Consider the following 23,722-nt stretch of genomic DNA (forward strand, 5'->3'; position numbering starts at 1 on the left):
TAAAAATTCTGCCAATACCAACAGGCGGGAAGACGACGACCGAAGAACTTGAAAAAGGGAAAAATACACCCCAACGAGAATAAAGAGCGTCCAGTCAAGGGACATGTTCACGATATCGTTAATGGGTTCATGACATAAACACTAAGTGAAAGGAAATAACATTGAAATATAATAGAGATTTTCGGTGACCAGAACGTGTATTTTGTGTAAATTTACAACACAGTTTCTATTTCTGTTGTTATAACAAAAATGTTGGGCTCATATGTATCTGTTGTATTGTTGCAGAAAACAGTCGTGGGGAAAAAAACTCAAATAATAGCCGTCTGATTGGCTGTGGAATAAAATTCTACCCTTTCCGATATTTTGAAAGTATTTTTTCCATCTCTATTTCCCTTTGTGCTGAGTGCTAAGAATACAAGTGGGTGGGCTATCTGGCTCCCCGAACTAAACGCATGCTGTCACTAAAATAAATAAATATTAGACAACATTGAAATGTGGTCACACAAAATCTTTTTTGTAAACTTTTAGCACTCAATGGAAAACTATGGCAGGGTCCCGTGCCTTTCCTTACCCCGAGGAAGGACCCAGCCGTCAGCTATGGGGTAAACGACTCAAACAGAACAAAATCATATTTTTTAGCATTTTACTAAGTTTTTCTTCTGTTTGAAGAAAACACGCACAAAACGGTCTCATAACGTGCACACTTGTTTTAGTCAAATACAAAGTTTTAATGAGCTAAAAAACACATATCACATTCGGGTAGCTCCTAGAAAACGCCATAGTTTTCTGGCTTCCTTGATCTACTACCCCGCACATTCTTTTTTATGCAACGTCTTGTGGCCCCCTTCAATACTTAGTTAAAGGGTTACTTTTTTTTTTTTTAGATATGTATTCCCTTTCTGAGTGCTTCCCTCTCGCAATCATAGAATAAATCTGTATATTTGCCAACCGTTCAAAGAACATATTTCTGTACAGATCTTCCTTTGTGTATGTTTTTTTTTACTTGGCTTGTGTCAAATTTCAACTAAACCACACTCAGCCTTGCCCCCAGTAGCTTTTGTGCTGCACACCTTGTCTTTTCTTTTCTTTTCTCGTGGTGCCTAAGCTGGTCTCGGCTGGACTGTGGCTTGTAGGTGCTTGCCAGGTGGCCAAGGGCTAAAGTTAATGTCCAAAACAGCAGTGGTCGGCTGGACAATGGCAGCCAAGTCTAGACAGTGCAGTAAAACTGCAGCACTAAACAGCTTAATTTTTCTTAATGACACCGTCTGGCAGCGCGGGAGAGCTTCCGCTGTAAATAGTAAACAAATAGACAGGGGGAGGGAGGGGTCTGCTCCGAGGCAGAGCCGGCGGAGGGCTAGTTCAAAGTTTCCTGGAGCTAAAATGGAATGCCGGCCGTAAAACTCCAAGTTTATGGAGCATGGGGGAGTTAAGAGCAGATTTAAGCAGTGGCGTCAGGTAGGGGAAAAAGCCCTGCAATGTTCTGTCTCTGAAAAGGGGGACCCTGTGTGGGCCACCTTGGGAGGAGGCCAGGCCTGATGTGAGAGAGGCCGGGTGGGTTCGCACATACCTTGCACTGCAGCGCCACCAAGGAGGGGGCAAAAGGGGACTTCGCTGGGTATTAAGATACGTTTTGGAACACTGCCGGTGTGGCCTCAAGGGGGAACCCTATACACTGGAAAAATGTGAATATATGATGCCTTTGAACTTCAGTAAAGTCAAGGTCGCCGCCTTTAACCCCACAGTAATGAAGGGGAAATAAGAAACTGTACCCCTCCTTTCTATGATCGACATATATATGGGGTAGCACAAAAAGGAATGATTGAGGAAGCTTTCAGCCAATAACCGCGTTTAACATTCAAAGTGGAATGAGAAACGTGCAGGCATTTAAACATTCGTTAGACAAACACACCAGGCTCGCTTCTTTGTATGTAAAAAAAAGATTGCAAGTCTCCCCGACGGAAAAGTATTCACAAAGGTGCCCAGCAGAAACTTTCGGTTTGTTTTTAAATCCTCCCCTGCTTTTTGCGCTCCAGTCGCACGAACAGCAGCAGACAAAGAAACTTTACTCCTGCTGGAAACGGAAGAGAAAAAGTCTGGCTGGGGCCCGTGGTGGGGGCAGGGAGTTCGTTAATGACACACACGCTAATTGCTCGCCATGTGACGTAAAAATTCACCAGTCACTTCCCCAAAGCCTGTTTCCCGTCGCCCATCACTTCTGCACAACATTTGGGAGAAGGTCGTGGACTTTTTGCCGTGGGACGAGCTGCGGGCAGCGCGGGAGAGTGGACCTGGCCTGTAGGTGGGTAATCCGGGGCCCCGCACGCACCCACGCACGCACATCAGAGCGCAGGCGCACGGGTCCTGTTTAAAGAAAGTCAGAGACACGTAAACAGTCTGAGGCAGGGAGGCTCCTGAGGCGAGGGCCTCGGCTTGCGTTGTTGGACGTGACTGCTCGCGCCACACATGCCCACCACCAGAGCCTCGTCCTTGAGTTGAGGGAAACAAACTTGACTATGGGTTAAAAAGCGCCGGCAGCGCAAGGCGCGGGGCCCTGGTGGCCGAGGGGCCTATTTTAGATGGAAAGTAAGGGGGGTGGGCAGCAAACCAGCTCGGGAGGTGAAGTGGGTGCGCTTTTTGGGCAAGAAGGGTTTGACAAAGAGGGTGGTGGAGCGCGTGGGCCAGAGGGTGGGGGATTCAGAAGGAAGAAACACAGGCGCAGGGTGGACTTGGAGGCGCTGGACGCTGCAACAACTCACGGTGAACGCTCTGTGCACATCAAATCGAAACATATAATGCTACTCGCAGTGTGTGCGCTACTCAGAGTGTGTGTATGCGTGCACACGTCTCCAATATACTGTTGCACGTTTATAGCCAAGTCCGCGCATGGCTGGGGTTTGCAAGGCCCAGCACTCCCTGGTTGGACGTGGCCCCGCAGTCCCTGGTAGGACGTGGCCCCGCAGTCCCTGGTAGGACGTGGCCCCGCAGTCCCTGGTAGGACGTGGCCCCGCAGTCCCTGGTAGGACGTGGCCCCGCAGTCCCTGGTAGGACGTGGCCCCGCAGTCCCTGGTTGGACGTGGCCCCGCAGCGCAGTCCCTGGATGGATGTGGCTCCGCAGTCCCTGGCTGGACGTGGCCCCGCAGTCCCTGGCTGGACGTGGCCCCGCAGGCAGACTCTACAGCGGTTCTAGGCTTTCTTCTGGCCAGAACAGAGCCCGCCCTTCCATGCTAACTCCTTGTCTGACCATTTTATACACTACAATTCGAAGGCAGTGTGTGAGGCCGCGCAGGCTGGACTGGTGCGGTCAAACGCTTTGCCACATGTGGGACTGCAGACTCCCTTCCACTAGATGGCCCCTTGCAGGCCAGGCCAGGCCTGACCCAGGACAGGACGTGCGTGCGTGCGTGCGTGCGTGCAGTGCGCGAAGAAGACATTTGTGGCTTTACAAACACACCGGGGCAGTTGTGTTGAATGCACTTGAATCTTGAACTCGAGAAGCCGGATCTGTTTGTGTGGCAGAAGCAGTGTCATTGTGTGTCCGGAGTTTGTAACCCCGCACACGGGGAGGAACTGCAGTAAGTCCTCAGCAGTTTTACAATAATCTTCTTTCCTACTCTTTGAACGGCGGTGAGCTTCCACACAGGTGCTACTTGTGGACTACAAACCGCCCCTGTGCACGTCTTTAATTCGCAGATCAACATAATGTGAACACAAGTGAATGGCGGAATAGAAGAATAGCATTTTTCGATATTTTTATTGCCATAAAAAGAGATACATGCACGCAGCCGTGCGTCTACAACAGTTTTTTTTTAAATGTTTCAATCGAATCAATACACCTACAAAACATATACTGGATACAGAGTTACCACCCTTCAACGGTATTCTTTTTTACATTAAATATATTTACATAAAGGGTTTCTAAGAATTTCTCGTATATGAATGTTACAATGTTGCCAAATGTTGGATGGGATTATTTAACACAAGTTTTCTTACGAATATACGAATGTATACATATATAGATCTAAGAACTATACGGAGAACGTTTCCATACAGTTATAGATCGACATAGATGATAGATCGATAGACAGATGCCAACAGGACAACAAACTTGAAACTACGTTTTATTTCTTTATAGAAAATACGGTGAATAAATAAATCCAATTTCGAGTAAGCCCGTCTTGAAATACATTGACAATACCAAAATCATACGCTAAAGAACGTATTGCGTAATAGTACTATACATTATTAAAAATATTTCTTTTTCGGCTAAACAGATATTTTAAAAGACGCAGTACGCGGTGTCGCATACCTCAATAGTTTGACAATTAACACGGCTAGATATAAAATAGCTTATACAAAACATAATATACTGCATTAGACAGACCACATTCAATAACATGAAAAATGCATTGTACGTTTTTATGAATTTTTAGACACAAAATAGTTTTATTTACAAACACATAGGTATATGTATGAAAACACAAAGAGAAGCACATACAATATTTACTCTTCTGCCCCAAGCTCATGTAAAGACAATAAATTAACATTTTCTACAAAGGAACCCAATATATCCTGTGTGAAAATACAAAACCTGATAGAATTCCTACAAAGAAAATGTCACCCCTCTTCAAAACACTGCAGGAGTTACAATTAAAATATTGTTATTATAAAGTACTGTTTAGAAAAAGTGCATTAAACGTGCTGTACTCATTACATTAAATGTTAAATGTCAACCAAATTTCTGGAAGTAGAATTCTTTTTGAAATATAAATTAAAAATGCGATGCGTAAAATGTAGAATTGTTGAACATTCAAAAAGCTTGATAACGAATTATCTTACTGGGTTTACCAATAGCCTTACTAAGTCCACAGTTGACTGTCCGCCATCTTTATATGCGCAATACATATTTATAATATAAGATACGGGGTGGAGTAGAATCGGGGGACTGTACTATGTGTGGCTGTGTGTGTACAAAGCAAACACAGAGTTTTTTTTCTCGTTTTTGCCCTCATCAACCAGGCTAGCGTGAATGTGTGTACACACACAGAGTCCCAAACTATGGTGCATAGATGAATATAAGACATGTTTGCAAAAAACCATCACATCAGCAGAACCTCGGTAGTTCAGATGTACCCGCGCATTGCGTTTTTAAACGATACATGCAAATACAATACAGTATCGACAAGTTCATGTTTACCCAAAAGCTCGTGTGAGTATACACACACCCACGCGTGAGTGTTGACGGTGTACATATAAACAGACGTGTGTGTGTGTGTGTGTGAATGAACACACACGTTATATGTGTCTTATGAACATTTAGGCACACACATCCCGTCACATATACCTTTACAAATAACACAAACAGAGCCTGAAATGCAGATTTTTCTCTATATTTCACACAGACGCACGTGTATGCTAACACACACGTACATATTACTGTATAGGTGAAGACATTACAGAAGCTAGTCAGTATACTGAGATATATGTAGACACATGCAAGCATGTGCGCGTGTCTGTCCCAGACACACTAAATATGAGAAGAAGGGCCTTTTTGCCGCATTGGGGCGTCCCCGCAGCCCCCCTTGTGGAACAGAATATCGCGCTATAATTCTTGGACTTAAGCTACTAAGCACGAAGGGAGCAGGGTAAGGGCGCCTGTAAACTTTCATGACTTTCTTGCGGTGGTGCTTTACACTTTCAAAAGCCAACATCTAAAAGCGTGGGGTTTTATTTTATTTCGTTTGCATCCCTGTTATTGTACTCCAGTGCAGTTTGCAATAAATCAGACCCCTTCCCAGCAACACAGGGCCTAAAACCGAGCGGCAATGAACACCTCGAGCTCCTGTTAAAGAGTGGAGTTGGCGTGGGTGACTTCCGGGAAACATGGCGGCAGAGTAGGGCTGCCTTTGCGAGTCTGGGTCCCAGGCCCCAGGACAGGGGGTGGGTTCGTGGAAGGCCTCTGCGTGGTTAGGCTCTTCGTGTCCATGCACCGCTGCAATACCCCAAAGGTGCTTCCTGCTTTACAGTGCGGCCTCCCTAGCACTGTCCGGCAGGCCCAGTCTCGTCCTTTCTTCGGGGCCCAGCAGAAAGGCCATAAACATGGCAATAACCATTGCAGCTCACACAGCCCGCGGAACCAGACGCATTCAGACGGATTGTAAAAGTCTGGAAGCCGGGGGGAGGGGAGCACGTGTTTTTGAGGTCAAGTTTCCCCCCAAAAGATGCAACGTTTAATGTTTTTATTCGTTTTATACAATGCTGTAAACGTTGTTAACCATAATTTCTCCCCCCCCCCCCCCCCAAAAAAAAACGTCCCTTGATGGATTCCAAAGCTGGGTTCGAAAAGGGAACATAGGGTTAGAAATGCAGGTGTGGAAGTGAGCTAATCAGCGTGACACGTATACGTTTCACTATCCTTTATGCGGGTTCCTATTTTCCCATTGTAAAGTTGTTGTTGTTTTTTTTACAAGAAAAGACATTAAAATCCATGTCGTAAATGCCTCCTATCCCCTTTAGGTTTGATAGCTTGTGTTGATATTTATTTTCTGTAATTACAGTCATGTTTTTGTCCCAACGGGGGACCCACTTAGGCTGATGAATTTTATCTCCCTCCTTTTAACGAGCCAATGTTTATCATAATTCAAAGGATTTTAAACTTTAAACAATATCTGGGCTCCTGGAGACGTTCCACGTGGTGTTAAATAAACTATTTCCCTCGGCATCTATTAAAGAGTCACAGAACGAAAGTAGAAATGGTTCGTGTTTGCCTTACAGCTGAAATGTAATCGGTTTCTTAGTGAAAGACCTTTCACGGGCACGGTTTTAAAATAGGTTTCATTAGATGCAGCATTAGCTGAATTCTGAGAGTAAGGCGAAGAACGACTTCCCAGTCCGCTGTCTGCAAGGGTCTCTTTTCCTGTAGTGAGCAGACACAAACGCGTTCTCAAGGTCACTTCTGACACGTCACGTCCAGGCGCTCGGCAGGATTCAGGCCACTTGGGGATGGACTGTGGCCCCCAAGCCACGCTGAGGGGCAAACTCTGTAAAAGAGAAAGAGTAATTAAAATAAAGTTCAGCTCCTGACGCTTTCCCTCTCTCGGTAACATTAGGACTTCTCTGAATCACACTCACCACAGTGCGTACAAAAGACGAGGGCACTTTTCTGCGTGCACACTTGTGAAAATATATTCCGGGACACTTTGTTAGCAAGGCGCGATCCCTACCCAAGAAAAGATGCAATATCAACACGTCTCCTTTCTTTTCTAGCACCTACAAATTAGATATATCCACCAACGCTATAGTAACTTTTAAACCGAGCTTACAGATATTATGTTTGTTTACCATAAAAGGGAAGGATGTCCCCGAGCAGCCCGGAAAGGCGCTATGCAGATAACACAAACAAGGGCCCATAAAGTCGGGAAATGGCTTTCCAGGGAGAGCAAATGGCGTTTGCAGAACCAAAGGTTTACAAGGCTGGAAAGGTGAACAGGACACGCCATGTGTAGAAGTTGTTTTTATTGTTCCTTTATTGTCCGAAGCAGTTTAAATCTGACATTTACGAAGAAACGATAAATAAGAAAGAGATGGTTTATTAAAGACATTTTATTAAGTAGTGGGGTTCCGCCCCAGACATGACAGACTTCTTCTTGAAAATGCGAGTTATAGAAGTATATAAAAAGAAAGCTTTAAGGTTTTTTTTGTAAGTGTCTAAAGTGACCCACGGATTTTGACTGGAGCGCTCTATTGGGACAGCGTTTCCCTTGCTCGACTTTTCAGGCCAGCAAGGTTTGTCACCTTGGCTTTGATGGAATTCACGTGGAATTGATCCTGAGCTGGCGTGTGTTAGTGTTTTGTTTTCTTTCTTGTTTGGCTCTGAAGGCATCGCGCTTTCCCTCAAGGATGCAATGTCCCAGTAACAGCGTGCTGCTGTATTTGCGGCCTCGAGAGTTCATCTTCGGTGATTTGAAATACAAATGTGCCTTCAGTGGGAGAATCAAAACAGTGCTTTCAAAATGCAAACGTATCACGGGATATCACGAGAAAAATCGGAAGACGCGTACTTATAAAATATAATTATTTCTCACCAGAGTTCCTAAAGGAAAACTTGTACTTGTTAAGGTGACACTGACACGCGAACTAAAAGAATCATTTTAGCCACTGAAAACAGCTGGTTTCTATGTTTTTTTTAAAAATAAAACTTCAAAACAGAAAACAAACTATACATAAGGCCGGATAATGTTATAGTAAATGTAAGGACGCAATGACCACAACGTTCAATTTTAGCGCGAGAACTTCGCTCCATAGGCAAGAGTAAATGAACTTAAAAGACAACACAAAAGCCTGCAGCCTCGAGGCTGTTCCCGCTTTGTGCTGCACATCTGGACTGGGTTTTCCACTGACAGAAACAACTAAACCGATTTTTCATGTAACGGGGGGATAAACTCCAATTCGAGTACAACAAAGTTGAAGGAGAAATTGATTAAACCCCAGCACATTTGTCAATAATTCCATATGAAAACAAACCGTAACTTGCGGGACAATAAATAAAAATACAACGAACCGGGATGTTTAAATGAAACGATCGTTCTCCCCAAATGACTTTATTCGCTATCTTGGAAGTAGTTTCATGTTCTTTATCGTAAAGTAACCATCGACATAGATTGCAGCACAGCGAGGAAGATAACGTTTGAGGAACCATTCAAATCAACTCAACCCATTTTTTTGTACAGCACCGTGCTCATGTTAGACTCGGAAAGTGTCAACCGTGGTCCCTGCTAAAACCAGCAGTCACTTGCTTTTAACGGAGAGCGAGGCACAAACACATGGACGCCAAGAAATGAAGATATTGTACCAAAAGAGTTGGGATTCGTCTTACAATAGAACAACTTCACAACATTAGCAACCACGTTAATTAAGGGTTGTGTGTGTCAGCCACGATTACATAGGGCGCAGAAGCGATGATGCTAGTAGCGCCAAACACCGTACTGCCGTTTTCAGACTCGGCATGTCACCGAGGAGTCCCCGGTTTGTATTTTCTTAGCGTTACCCCCTGGCTTACACTTCGGAGCCCCTCTTGGTTATACGCGCCTTTGGCTCGCCACTTGGTAAACAGACTACCGAAGATTTCCTTTGTTCAAAGTGAAGGTCCCGCTGCAGTACGCCGCCACGGCTGCTAGATGGCACCCGCGCTCCACGCTAGTTTTCGCTTCCTCGAACAACTTGACCCTGTGACGTCGCCGGCGTCTGAATCATCAAGGCCATTTTCAATCCTCATTGGCCTGGGAGTCACGTGGTGGGGCCAATGCGTGGGTAATTATGGTGCTGATATTTTTCACTAAAAAAAAGATGTCAGCCTCTGGCTGTAGTATTCCACTTTAAAAAGCCTCCCTGAAAATGTCATGCCCCAACAATGTGACTCCCAACTCCTTTTTGATGGACTCTCTAGCCGGAGCTTGCAGAGGGGACAATTACTCCTCCAGCCAAGGGATGTACATGCAGCCTGGGAGCGAGTTCAACTGTGGGGTGATGAGGAACTGTGCTATTGCCCCGTCACTTTCCAAAAGGGACGAGGTGAGCAGCCCCAGCCTGTACCCGTCCTACCTCTCCCAGCTGGACAACTGGTGCGACCCCAAGAACACCTACCGGCTCGAGCAGCCTGTTGCCAGGCAGCTGTCCTCCTGCTCCTTCCCCACCAGTGTCAAGGAGGAGAATGTCTGCTGCATGTACACGGCTGACAAGAGGGCGAAGAGTGCCACCGAGGCTGCCCTCTACCCCGAGCAGTGCCACGCCGACCATGAGGTGCCGGTGCCCAGCTATTACCGGCCCGGCCAGGGCTACCCCCTGGACAAGGCGCCCGGCTGCAACAGCGCCAGCGACTTTGAGACAAGTTTTGAGAGCAGGGCGAGCCTGAACCCCAGGGGTGAAGCGCACCTGGACCAGCAGCAGCAGCACCCGCCGCCGCCAGCAGCCAAGGGGGCTTTTGCAGAACACAGCAAAGCAGAGCAGCAGAGCCCAACCACCAGCCCCACACTCACCAGCACCAGCACCACTAGCACCAGCACCCCTTCTAGTGAGATCAAGACCGAGAAGACGCTGCCGCCTGCCAAAAGCAGCCCCTCGGAAGCGGAACAGGAGCAGCACAAACCCACCGACAGCAGCACTGACAATACTGACAATGAAACGAAAGGTAAGGACCTCTGCCTCACTGGGGGGTGACTTCCATGGGAGAAGAGAGGGCCACTGGGGGGCATGTGTCTGTCGGTCTCCTCCTGTCCAATGGAAGAACTGAGCAGGAGAAATAAGAGAAATATTTAACTGCAAAAAGTACCGAGCAGAAGAAATAAGACAAATATTTAACTGCATAAAGTACTGATGGGAAGAAATAAGAAAAAAATGTTAACTGCAAAAAGTACTGATCAGAAGAAAAAAAGAGAAATATTTAACAGCAAAAAGTACTGAGCAGAAGAAATAAAAGAATATTTAACTGCAAAATGTACTGAGCTGAAGAAATGAGAAATATTTAACTGCAAAAAGTACCGAGCGGAAGAAACAAGAGAAATATTTAACTGCAAAAAGTTCACGTTTCCCAAACTAACTGAAACGTACTCATTTTTTAATTATATATATATATAATATATATATACACACACATACAGACACGCCTGTGTGTTCTGTATGTTCCCTATTACGACAATTGATATGCATTTATTCTAAAGCGTCTTATTTACTAACGTTAAAACTTTCTCAAATAGAACATTTGTAATTGGCAGTAGTCTTTTTCGAATTGAAAAAAATCTAAATTCAGTATCGACTTCGGCTTCAGAAAACTGATACCTCTAAGGTGTTTGTTTCGTTAAGTGCCAAATTTATTTCTCTCATTTCAAGATCCATCTCGGCCAGTGTCACATGATACTAATATATACATGTGTGTATGTTTATTCCTATATATGTATGTATATAGGTGTTTGTGTGTATATATGTGTATACATATATGTGTTTGTGTATATATATATATATATATATATATATATATATATATATACACACACACAAACACACCTGTGTTTGTGTGTTGTGTCAGTGTCCACACACAGCCCTGCCGCTATCTAGAGAGCGCTTAGTGTGGCGTTGGGTCTTTCACAGTTTTTGTCGAATGAGGTGTGCTGGTGACTTTAAATATATGCCGTGTGTTATTCTGAGAATGATAAAAGGGTTTATGATCACAAAGACAACTATGATTATATGTAATTATCTACGTGGGTTTCACGAACAGAGATCACATGACTGTCTGGGAAACTTTTTAACTTTGGAAATTCGGGCATGGAATGTTAAAGGCAAATGCGTACTTTAGGTTTCTGTGAATTGAAGGTTGTGCTGCAGAGGTGTGCGTGTTATTGTGTGTGTTTTCGAACACCCATGCCTTCTTAGTGTACCTGAGTATCGCCAAATACTAAGAAAAACCCAGCTCTTTAAATTAAAATACACAAAAACTAAACTAGACATAACGGTCTATCCAGAAAGATCTATTCCACATTCACGCGTACTACTCACTGCATGAGGGCTTGCACACACGTCTAGTGGCGCCACATGCACACACGCATGTCGTTTGTGCTCACTGCATGAAGGTGCGTGCAGACACCGTCTAGTGACGCCGCGTGCACACAGACGCATGACGCGTGTGCTCTCTGCATAAAGGTGCGTGCACACACCGTCTAGTGGCGCCACATGCACACACGCATGTCGCTTGTGCTCACTGCATGAAGGTGCGTGCAGACACCATCTAGTGACGCCATATGCACACATAGGCACACACGCATGCCTACACATACTGGTCGCGAGTGGCCTACGCATAAACCCCTCTCTTGCACCAAGTACTTGAAATCCGCCTACACCTAATTCTAGGATGTTAAAGTACTATTCAGGCATGCGAACGCAACAGAGACCCTTTACACTTTTACTTCCTTTCAAAACATTCTTTATTTTTCCCGCCGGTCCCTAAAAGTGTAAAGCCAAGGTTATGTCACTGTCTCGAAGTTGCGCTGTTTGTCAGCTGGCGAGCCCCGGCGTTAGTAAGGCCTCCTCGGTGCAAGGTGAAAGTGTATCTTTCCGCTCGGCAGGTCCTGCTTTGTGCAAAGCGCGACGGGCGATCAGTGTATGTTCAGTCAGAGCACTGCGCGTCTGCAGGGAATGAATGAATGCCTGTTGTTTGATGTACTTTCGAAGGCACTTGTTACCGGCTGCCGTGAGAGCTACAGTGGCATTTTAGAAAAAAATGTGCGTTACTGTGGCACTGTCTGTTGGGGCTACACGTCTTCGTGATTTACAAACGGATTTGCACATTTTGAACAGGATTCCGAGAAGCAATTTTGAGTGTTTTGAAACTCAAGTTCACTGTGAAATTCTTAAGCGCGAGCTGGAGACAGGCCTTTTGGGGAACTGATTACAAAAATACCTCTTTATTTTGAAAAACATCCCTGAAGTGGGGAGATAGAACAAAGTGAACTAAATTTGTCATTTGTATTCAAATGACAAATGACGAAAGAGAGAGATGCTGAGGTGGTTTTCTGAAAGTCTTTACCCTTTCGCAAATGTTCGCCATTAGCGCGACGCCTTAATCTATTTACTTCTTCAAGCAAACGCTGGTTTACGATATTTGTTAACCCCCCCCCACACACACACACACACCTGCATTAACATTGTTTTATACCCTTGCCATCACAATCTGCTAGAGATGTACATTTATGTATTAGTTCCCAGGGTCATCGACGGACCCATGTGGGATGTTCCCAATAGTTAGTTTCGATAAAATCAGCACATATACCGTACATGTATGTAAAGCTGCACAAAGCGCTAGGAGAATGCCTCCACGTCTGTGGGTGTGTGTATATAACGCATGTCCAGACAGACATGTCAAAAGCTGGTGGGTTCCACGCAATAGCTTGCTGAACAGCAGTGCGTCAGACATTTTCACACTCGCTTGCCGACAGCATATTTGGAAGGCTGGTGGAAATGTAGGTCCTGCTGCTGTGTGTGGGCTGTACTATTAGATAAGGGCGACAACTTCCAGGTGTCTTCGTAATAAAAGGCAGTGAGTTGCTGAGGCAAATACCATTTCAAAACTCACATATCCTCACGAATTCCTTTCGATAGCTTTGAGTGCTGAGCGTTGAGCCGACATCAACTAGTTCTATGCGTTGCGTGTGACTGCATGTATATTGTACGTGTGGGCTGTGTGTGTGTTTTTATACAGCTATGGGCGTGCGTCAAACAGAGAGACAAAAAGGGTGGGGGCCCGGTCAGAAACAAACATACACACACAGCCCAGCGAAAGCGCGCCCGTCTTTGACACGCACTGCAAGGTTCGGCAAGGGCGCTGCTTGAACAGCACACACCTCACAGCAGCGCACAGGGCGAGGGGCTAGTTTACTTCTCTGACACTAATTCCCCAAACGGCTCCGTCCTATATTGCTGCCTCCATGGCGATTTGCCTGTTGTTTTCTTTCTTTGTGCGTGGCTGCTTGCAGCATGGCGCTCTGGTGTATTCCGCTTGTGTTGCACAATCTGTTATTGTACGCGCAGTTTTCATGGCATGGGGACAGTTGTTGCTTTTTGTAACCAGATATTAGTCGCTATTGGCGTTCAAGTTGGAAATAAAATATTGGCCCTAGGGACCTTCCAGTTAAAAGCCCCTCTGCAGTGTGTGCGACGCTTGAGCCTAGCATAGGTGCTCCCCTCACGCTCTTCCAGCGATACTTACGTTTGAATATTATTTTTAACAGAGGACATAAAGGCAGAAAACACTACAGGAAATTGGCTGACTGCTAAGAGCGGAAGAAAGAAACGGTGTCCTTACACCAAGCACCAGACGCTGGAACTGGAGAAGGAATTCTTGTTTAACATGTACTTGACTCGCGAGCGCCGCCTAGAGATTAGCAAGAGTATCAACCTGACAGACAGGCAAGTCAAAATCTGGTTTCAAAACCGCCGGATGAAATTGAAGAAAATGAATAGGGAGAACCGGATAAGGGAACTGACTTCCAATTTCAATTTCACATGAGAGTTGCAATGGAAACAAACATCATTTTAAAAACAAGGAGGAATCGCGGAATGGAGGAATAAACTCTGCTGGGTCAATTTTGCAATTGGTAAGGGAACATAAGGACTTCCACACAGTTAACATTTTGGGTTCTTAAATTTTTTTTCTGGCTGATAGCAGTTTATCGAGAGGGAGAAGCATTGAAAAAATAGCATGAGAATATATATGTAAATATATATAAATATATATATATATATTGCATCCGTGTTTCTATGTAAAGTTGAGGTAAATGGTCCCTCCCGTCAGCTTTTTGCAATTATTAAGTTATTGTCGTGCAGGAGAAACGGACAAAGCTTTTGCCAAACCAGCTAAACATTTCTCAGCCTCGTTTATATTTTTTTGCAGTGCAAGTTTCCTTGGAAGGGAGGCTGTCGAGATTTGTATTTTGACTTTGTTTAGAGCGGATGCCTACGAGACATTGTGTGCTTCCCGTAGAGTAGAGTAGAATGAATGTTTGTTTCATGAAAAGACTCCAAATGCATTTTAAATGTTTGATTACAGAATGTGCGATGAAAGTCCTGGTCAGTATTATTAGCAGTTAAAAGCAGTTTTATCACAACTGCCTGTGAATCCGCCCATTACGTTTCACAAGGAAATTAAACAGCGTTTTGTAGTGGGTCTTGTGTGCAAAAAAAGACCACCCTTCGTGGATGTGTTATTTAAACCCACTTCGTAATGTGTGTTTATTCTTTGCATGTATCTTTCCTTGGTGGAGCAAAAATAAATTTCATAGAACCGTGCCCGCGCTCTGTTAGCCATACTTGACTGTGTTGCCTGTTTTCCCTATTATATTTTTATACATACATTTATTTTTGCAAAGTAGATTTCGCCCTAAGTCTTCTCTTTCGCCTTTTAAAGGCTTCCGAGAGTCTCCTCTAGCCGGTTTAATATAAGAGAGAGACCATAACGTTGATTTAAATATTATCCAGGTGACCACGATAAGTCAAGGTCATAAAACAGTTATGTCAGGACCGTCTTGGTAAGCGCTGGAGGTGGATTTTATGATCTGCAAATATAATGTGCTGCAGCAGTAAAAGATGCAGTTAAAGGTGACTGGCGAAGGAAGCGAAGCCAGTGCAGAGCTCCAGGCTTGGGAGGAACACTCCTTTTTCTGCTTTTTGGTCTATTTTTGTGCGAGAATCCACCCTTCTTCTGTACAGTGGAGTAAAGGCACCTCCCTCCTGCTGCTCCCCCCCCCGCAAAGAAAACAAGGGGATAAAACGAATTAAAAGACAGAATGGGATCTGAAGTACGCCAGGAAAAGGTAAGAAGAGCATGCTGGTTTTTTTTTGCTTTCTCCTTTTGCTGATGGTTATGGGGTGCACGTGTTTGTTGTTTCTTCTTCTCGGCATAAAAAGGGTACGAAGTCCACAAACAGTCTGAACTGGGTTGCTTTGTGATTTCTTACAGTTCTGATGTATTTTTCATGTTGTGCACAGATTGAATGTGTGTGGGGGGTCGAGTCGGATTTAATAATGTTCTGTGTTTCTCCTTTCTGCCCTGGAACTGGATACTCTTCAATGAAGTGAGGGTTTTGCTTGGAGGAGTGGAAGGGGTTGTGTATTAGGCGCCAGTTCTGGGCAATGTTTGCCTTGCTTTACCTCATGAACTTACTTGGGTGAACTCCCCGTCTGGTTGTGTTCTCTTGTTTCTGAAGGGTGCACTGTGTGTGTGTCTGTGTACACACACAAACATATATAAATATATATATATATATATATGTATGTATGTATGTATATATATATATACACACACACACATATATATGTACACACACACATATATATATATATATATATACACATACACATTTACAGAGAAAGTTTGTTAGATCGGAAATATTTAATTCTGTAATAACATGTTTCATTTTCACACTATGCTATCACATTCTGGTTGAAAAGCTTGTGTTTGTGTACGAAGCCGGATAGACCTGGGGTTTGTGCGGGGTTTGTCCTTGGTGTGGGAGCTCGGCTCACCGCGGCTGGCCGGGTCTGTGCAGGCTGCCCACGCTGGTCGTTGCTCCTTCCTAGGGCCACGGGTGCGGGATGGGAGCGGTGGGTGCTTACGTGTCATGGTTTCAATGCAGTCTGGAGCTGGAGGAGTCGCAGTGGCACACATAAGAAGGGGAAGGAAGGTTTGGGAGGAGGGGGCCAGGCACACGCCATTACCCCTCCTGTCTCCTCAAGGGCTTCCACAGGGTACAAGGTAGTCTGAGCCTGCTGGTGCAGCGAAGCACTTAGGGGGTGTGCTAGCTCGGAGCGCACCGAGGCACCCGCCACCTCGGCCACAGAGAGGGGACTGCGCTGCTGGAGTTCTCTTGTGCCCTCGCTCGCTTCTCCTCCATGGCAGGGATGGCTGTCCGTGGATCTACCGCTCTTCCACCCACGCAGCTGATCCGTGATTTAGGTAGTTTCATGTTGTTGGGCTTGGATATTTTTTTAACTCGGCAACAAGAAACTGCCCTAATTACGTCAGTTTCCTTTCTTCAAGGTCACCGGCTCCGATGCACCAGACAGAGGGAGCACTGGCACTGCCACCCCGAGCAAGACACACACCCAGGAGCAGAACCCCGGTTTCATGCACTGTTCCATGGATGCAGACCAAGAGCAGAGGCAGTGGGCACCGTGCCCCTGCCCGCCCCTGCCCGTGCTGCCCCGGTAGCACGGAGCGCAGAGTTGGAAGCGCGCCTCTTGCTGCAGTCTCCTCTCCCGGCTTGGGCCGCGCCTTCGGAGGCTCGTTCAGAGGACTGGAGCAGACAATAGGGTCTTCGCCATGTCTTGGTTTGCGATGATGCCCTTCGGGGGGAGTCCCCCCAGGGCCGAGGAACCGGCCTAGATTGATTGACAGGAACCGCGGGAGCCTTCCCGAGCAGCCCGGCTCTCCCGGTTCCTCGACTCCAATCTTTCTGCACGGGCTTCGCTTTGTATGTGCTCTGTTTTGGGTTTCCGAGGGGTGGCCCGGAGGTACATCTTCCGTGAGTTGGGTTCTGTGTAGGGGCATGTGAACGAACACTGTAGCATGAACCGTCGTCATAAGATAAATGCCTGCTCGTGTTGCCTCTGCTTTGCACCGCGAAATACATATTTGCTTCTGCAGCGCGGGCTTATGGCGGATGGTCAATGCCAGACAGCAGCATTCCTGAACTCGAACCATTCGGGTCAGCCAGAGCCGAGTGGTGTCTGCAAACGGGCATGGGGCTCCTTGTCCACGTTACATGAATCCGACTCCCCCTTTCAGCAAAGCCTGGGCTTGATTGCAACTGATTGCTGTATATTTTTGTTATCCAAGAACAACCTTCAATTGTCTGAAACAAGGGTTAAAATGAAAGCTTGGTCGCTGCTAATAAACACAACACTTTAATATTTAGCTTTACTTCCTTTATTGTTTGCTTATGGCACAGAGGGAGAGATAAGGAAAAAGGGAGGGGGAGGGCGCGCCACGATAGAAATACCATTGCAAAGACAACAACTTTCAAAAGTTGAGGACGATTACAAAAACAGAATAGTATTTTAGGACTCGACCCTTCTTTCTTGAGCGGTAGCGGGAGAAGAACAGATCTGAAGAGAGAGAAAAAGAAAGGAAGACAAAAACTCAATGTGTAAACTGTAAGCATCGGAATAATAAGTGGCAAGCAGAACAACAGTTATAAAAAACCGCTTTGAAACGATTGTAAATAAGAAATCTTATGGCATTTCAAAATACATCTTTACACGCGCCAAATGTACTTGCAAATAAACACTTTTATTCAGTTAAAAACTTTGAAATACATTTTTTTGTTTGATGTAAATTATTACCTTCATTTATAAAATCCTCTATTTTAGTGGTGTGTTGGTACAAAATAAATCTATCTATCTATCTATCTATCTATCTATCTATCTATCTGTCTGTCTGTCTGTCTATCTATCTATCTATCTATCTATCTATCTATCTATCTATCTAATAGCTATGTGACTTTCTACCTGTATATGACAAAATATTCACTTATGTGTCAACTTGTCTTTCCTCAGTCAACATAGGCCAGCATATTATGAGGCTGCCAATCCTCCTCTTTGTAAACAAAAGAAAGTTGATTTCGTCAGAGTGGCATTCGTTTTTTTTTGTCTACACTCTAACATAACAAATAGGAAATGCTCCAAATCGATAGATAGACAGACAGACAGACAGACAGACAGATAGATAGATAGATAGATAGATAGATAGATAGATAGACAGATCAAGCGCTTCACCACACACACACAAGAGTTGTGCCCCATTCAGTGTTTAACAACCCAAAGAAACGGATGTAATCAACGTTAATTCTTCGTCCACTGTGTGTTTTTAATAATGACTTTGGCACAAGCATTAAGAAGAGAGGCGGTTTGTGGTGGCAAAGAAAGCTTTCAAGTGGTTTCTGGATGTGGGTTAACACATGTAATTACAGTCTGAGCGGGTGTGTCGTTGAATGGTTGATCGGCACCTCGGAGAGAACCTTAAGGCGGGCGAGGTAAAGTTCCTGCCTGCCTCCGTACACTCCAGACACAGCAGCAGGTGCTGTTTGTAGAAGATGGTTTCCCCCAAAGCTTTCCATATGTTGTTAATGTCAATTCGAGGAAGTGCGACTGGGTGTATTATTTGAAGACGTCTGTAAAGTTTGTGTATAGAAATGAAAATACAAATTCAATGGCGCGTTCACCTACCTGTATGTCTACACATGAGTAACGTGTGCACATGTATGGAACTTTTTTTTTTACAGTGTTTGTCGCCCAGGCAAATATATGAAATTGGCTACTGTTAGTTAAACTCATTGCATTTAATAAAACGTGGAGCTTAATACACAGATGGGAGGAATAGATTTGGAGCTAGAGGCAGACTTACACACAGACAAATGTGCCTTTCTCTCTCACATACAGTGTGCGTCTGTATGTAATATAGGTTTCTCTGCGTTTGTGTGTGCATATATTTATTCACACATATACACTGTGTGTTTATGTGTGTGTATATACATGTCTCTAAATGATACTGTATATATACATACACGCACGCACATAGAGGGTATCAACATACATCGTTTTGTATTTTGTGGCGTCCTGGTATTTTTCGATATCCTGGTCTTGACCAAATAGTTGTTAAACACTTAGGCTGTGTTGTTTGTATGAACAGGTTTTATGAAACAGTCAGAGCGGTCAGAGTTTTGTGGAAGTGCTTTGGTTAGCTGTACATTCTCTGCCTTTTGCCCCGAGTTGTAACTCGCGGCTGGCTCTACGGCTGCAATGGAAGGAGGGAGCGCTGCAGGTCCGAGGGAGGGATGGAGAGGGGAGTCGCACTCATGGCGGCCCCTCAGGCGGCCTGTAACCCGTGGCCCTCTAGTGCCTTGGCCGCTGGAGGGACCCTTCCTTCCGTTCAAGGGGCAGGTGTCCCATTCAAGTCCTACGTCCCGCAGAACCTCCGTGCGCCACAGGAAGCATGTGTCTGAAGTGGCTGGGACTGGCACCGGTGTGCCCAGGTGCAGGAACACCCACATGTCACCACATCGCCCTCCCCCTCAGCACCAGCGTGGCAGCATTACTAGCAAATCCCTTTGAGCGAAGTGGTGCCTAGAGGTGGCGGACTCCAGTGACTGTGCTGGCGTGTTTGGTTTTCAGTTAGATACTAGCTATCCGCCATAACTGTGTTTATTTTAATTGATGAACTTGACTTCCCCAGGCTACAAGAAAACATATTATTAATGCTTCGAAAAAAAGAAACATTTTCATCTAGATGCCCCTCACGCACACACGCGCAGTTTGTGTACGTATCTATGCATGTATATCTGTTTCTATGCAGCATCCTGCAGAGGCGTTGCTATAAGCATGAACATGTGACTGCATGCACGTGGGTATGACTGGCACCACTATACTAGCGTGTTCTGCGTGCAGGCATGCGTGCCAGGGAGAAAGGAAAAAGCAGAAATAGGCATACCCGTAGACACCGCTGCAGCCTCACGTGTCTTCTTTCGTGACATCCCCCGTCCAAGGACGGCTAGGACGCGGTTTGTCTGGAATAAAGGCATCTTTATCAGCTACACACAAGCCGACACACACTACAAAGACACACACGGACTCTCATGGAGGCTCGCTGGCAAACAGGCCCACTCAGCCTACAATGAAAGGAAATTTGGGGCACTTGGGAGAGACTTGAGGAAATCGTGACCGCTTTAATGACACTTTGGAATGTTTACTACACCGGACACTTCCGACACTAAAATCAGGCTGCAATTCGAACGCATTTTGTCTTAAAACTGTTTTGAGACAGAAATACTAATGGGTACAATGACATCGCCATGCCATGTAGACACACAGGAAGCACGAAACCTAGAAAAACGCGTTCATACTTAGTCCACTGCCATTGCGAAGCTGCCTTATTCTTTTTTTCTACTTCTATGACCTGGTTCTTTTTTAACCGTTAGACTTCAAACTGAGGGCTCAAGAAATCTGCCTAATTTTTGTAGGGGCGGGGGCGGAGAAAAAGGAACGCCTAATTTTGGAGGAGGGGATCTTTGTACACAGAACGTTACACTATTGATAGGTGCAATCTATTCTTTGTATATATATATATATATATTTTAAATAAGCCCTCAGGCAGTCTTCCCGTCAGAGAACTGAAAGAAAATAGGACAGATGCAGAGCAAGGGAGACGGTCTCTGAGTGAAAATGTCTCAATTGTTGTACACTATGTTCTCTTGTTTACTTTTGGTAATGTGTCAAGTTGGGCACGAAAAGGAAAACACGATAGTTACAGTGGCCCGGCAAGTTCAAGCTCTGCTTGTAACAAATTGGACATGTTCCTCCTTTTTTGGCTCTTGACAATCCATTATAAATTGTGTCTGTGTCTCTTTGTAAAACCGAAAGAACAGTTTGAGAAATTAAAGGAATTCTAAGGAGAAGCAAACAAGCTACTAACGCTCAAGGAAATGACATAGCCAACTAGAAAGGAAAGAAACATAAAAGTCAAACATAGAGGCAATAAGATACCAAGGGGGTTTGACAGAACACAAAAGATTAAACGATGAAGAATGTGAAAGGGGAGCTAGAACTAAAATAACAATCCAGAAAACCTTTTTGTGGGGTGTCGATAAGCGACCTCAATTTTGCTGACACTAATTTGCCCCTCTTGGAGGCGTCTGGAAATGTTGGAGCTAGGGCCTTGCTGACTTGAAGCAGGAGGAGAAAAAATAAGATAAGGCGATATTTCTCCGAACTTGAAGGATTTTTTTTTAAGGAAGTAAGAGAATCGTCCATACCATCAGTAGTTTTTTTTCTGCACGAGGCATTGTGCTGTCAAGGGTGGCGCGTTTGTGTCTGCAAGATCCTAGGCCTTTCAGCGTGTGGGCAATCAACCTGCACTTCCCTCCTCTCAGGTCGCCTATGAGGTAGGATGCTGAAATTCCACTTAAAGGGATATCACATTCTACCTTCGTCCATGCTGCTCCTGGAGGAGAGCCGCTCCTCTGCCGTTCCTTTCTAGAGGAGGGAATAGCCTGCCCTCCATCAAGGCTTAAACTTATACTGGGATTTTTCCTGAGTATGGACGGATGCGTTTTCTATTTTGATACCAGAGGGAATTAACTGGAGGTTTCAGGAGCCCTTCCCTACGCTTTGGATGACTGCAGCCTTCTTTTATTTGAAGGGATGTATTTCTTTTTTACTTGTGAATCCAGTGGATGCTTCCAGCAGTGAGTAGATAGTGTGGCCGTGCGCCTCTGCTCTCAGTAAAGGCGTTTCTTTTCCACTTTGGGAAATGACAGTTTGGTGCATACATCTGAGCAGGCTGTCCACCACGCACAAATCCCGATCTACAGCCCAAGAGGAAACTATGGGCGGCATGACCTAAGAGTTACCAAGTAAGATTTCTGCTATATCCCCTAGCTGCAGCGGCCAGGAGTGCTGTGTGGGGTGCTTGTATGTGTTTACGTCAGTGGCTCTGTGCTAGGGTTGAGAGGTTGAGATCTGAGCATTGCAAGTAACTAAGTGAGGCTGGAGATGGCATTCAGTCCACTGGAGGTGTTGCATTCAAAAGCTGCGCGTCCTTTCAGCATTGCTAGCTTGCATGCGAGTTTCCAGCAGTGGGGCTGTGTATTCTTTCATAGGACACGCAACATTAGTTTTCTTGTCAAGTACTGAAGAGAATTATGTGCTGCTCCCATTGTGCTCCCTCCAGTATTACAGATATTACTAAACATTCCTGCACAAGGGGCTGTCCCGAGTGTTGTCTGTAACCGCTGTGCATACAGTGTGCAGTCAGAAAACCATGTTTCCGCTTTACCATTACGTAATTCTATATCTGCTCGTAGGTACTGAATAATATAATTAGCTGGAAAAATGTTTAAGGAATCATTTCGCACTTCTACCTCTGTTCGTAGATACTGCATTATATAATTAGCTGGAAAAATGTTAAAGTTATCATTTCGCACTTCTACCTCTGTTCGCAGGTACTGCATTATATAATTAGCTGGAAAAATGTTTAAGGAATCATTTCGCACTTCTACCTCCGTTCGTAGGTACTGCCTTATATAATTAGCTGGAAAACTGTTGAAGGAATCATTCTGCACATAATACAAAATGGTCTTGTCTTGGTCTTCGACTCTGGTGGCGTTTGCTATGATTTCCATTGTCCTTGCTCCCAAATCCTAATACTTCTTTCACTGTCTCCAGTGTTTGTTGCTTTGGTTTTTGGTGGTGTGAGATGGAGAATTTTGAAGAGAGGCTGGGGAGGAGGGCGGGGGGGGGGGGGGGTAAATGAACCAAACGTAAATGGAAGTTGTACTTGGAAATTAAGAAAGAGATGCACTGAAAAGTTGGCGTTGTGTTGTTGTTTTTTTTTTTTTACTTATCATTAATGAGGCTGTTGAAATGGTGGCGAGATAAATGATACTTTGTTATCAAGAAATAATATGAAGGCCTTTTTGGAATGTGCTCAAAAATATTTTGAATAGGTGCATTGTGAGAAGTGCGATTCTGCCACTGTTAGGGGGTGTGCACGTGTGCCCAGCCGATGCACTGCTGCGGCTTCTCCCGGGTGTTGTGAAGTGATCCCCCTTAGAATGCAATGCCCCTGCTTGAATGTATGTGGCATATTGCACAACGGGCACACACACACACACACACTGCGGCCTGGGGTGTACAGAAACATGTTCCATCCGTCTGCTTGCAGAAGGAGCAGCGGTGTGGCGGGGGCTAAGAGGCCGAGTAAGGGCAGACGTATTCCCCCATGTCCACCTTTTATCGGTGAGGGTGTGTTCCAGCACTGTCCCTTCCTGGCCTCATAGACAGAGACGAACGTGAGCACTAGAGCCATAACGGGGTGATGGCCTGACTGAGTAAGAATCAAAAGATTTTAAAACGATGGTTGCGCTGAGTGCAAACTGCTTGTTTATGCATGCCAGTGGTAGGCTCCCCGTGAGAAATGAGCTCTCCAAATGAGCTCTCCTCTATCTAACTTGCTTGAGTAGGGATAGGGCAGTGCGCCTGAAAATGAACTGATTTGAGACAGAAAAGTATCTGGCAGAACAAGTCGCCCGAAAGAAAAGAGCACTTTCAAAACCTCACATCCACAGGAGAAGTGCTAGGTGTTAGGGGCTGAAGCAGGCAGGGGTAGTCATGGTGACCAGGGGCG

At 45.2% G+C, this 23,722-nt stretch overlaps 1 protein-coding gene across 1 annotated transcript; it reads left to right on the forward strand.

The window, feature by feature from the left end:
• Window positions 1-9,341: 9,341 nt before the first annotated feature.
• HOXC10 (homeobox C10) lies at window positions 9,342-14,832 on the forward strand. The gene is made up of 2 exons (XM_085654726.1): window positions 9,342-10,183; window positions 13,776-14,832. Exons 1-2 carry the CDS (start codon window positions 9,391-9,393, stop codon window positions 14,051-14,053), a joined length of 1,071 nt encoding a protein of 356 aa, XP_085510852.1. The 5' UTR covers window positions 9,342-9,390; the 3' UTR covers window positions 14,054-14,832.
• Window positions 14,833-23,722: the final 8,890 nt, after the last annotated feature.

This window comes from Triturus cristatus, chromosome 4_1, assembly GCF_964204655.1.
Source record: "Triturus cristatus chromosome 4_1, aTriCri1.1, whole genome shotgun sequence".
NCBI lineage: Eukaryota > Metazoa > Chordata > Amphibia > Caudata > Salamandridae > Triturus > Triturus cristatus.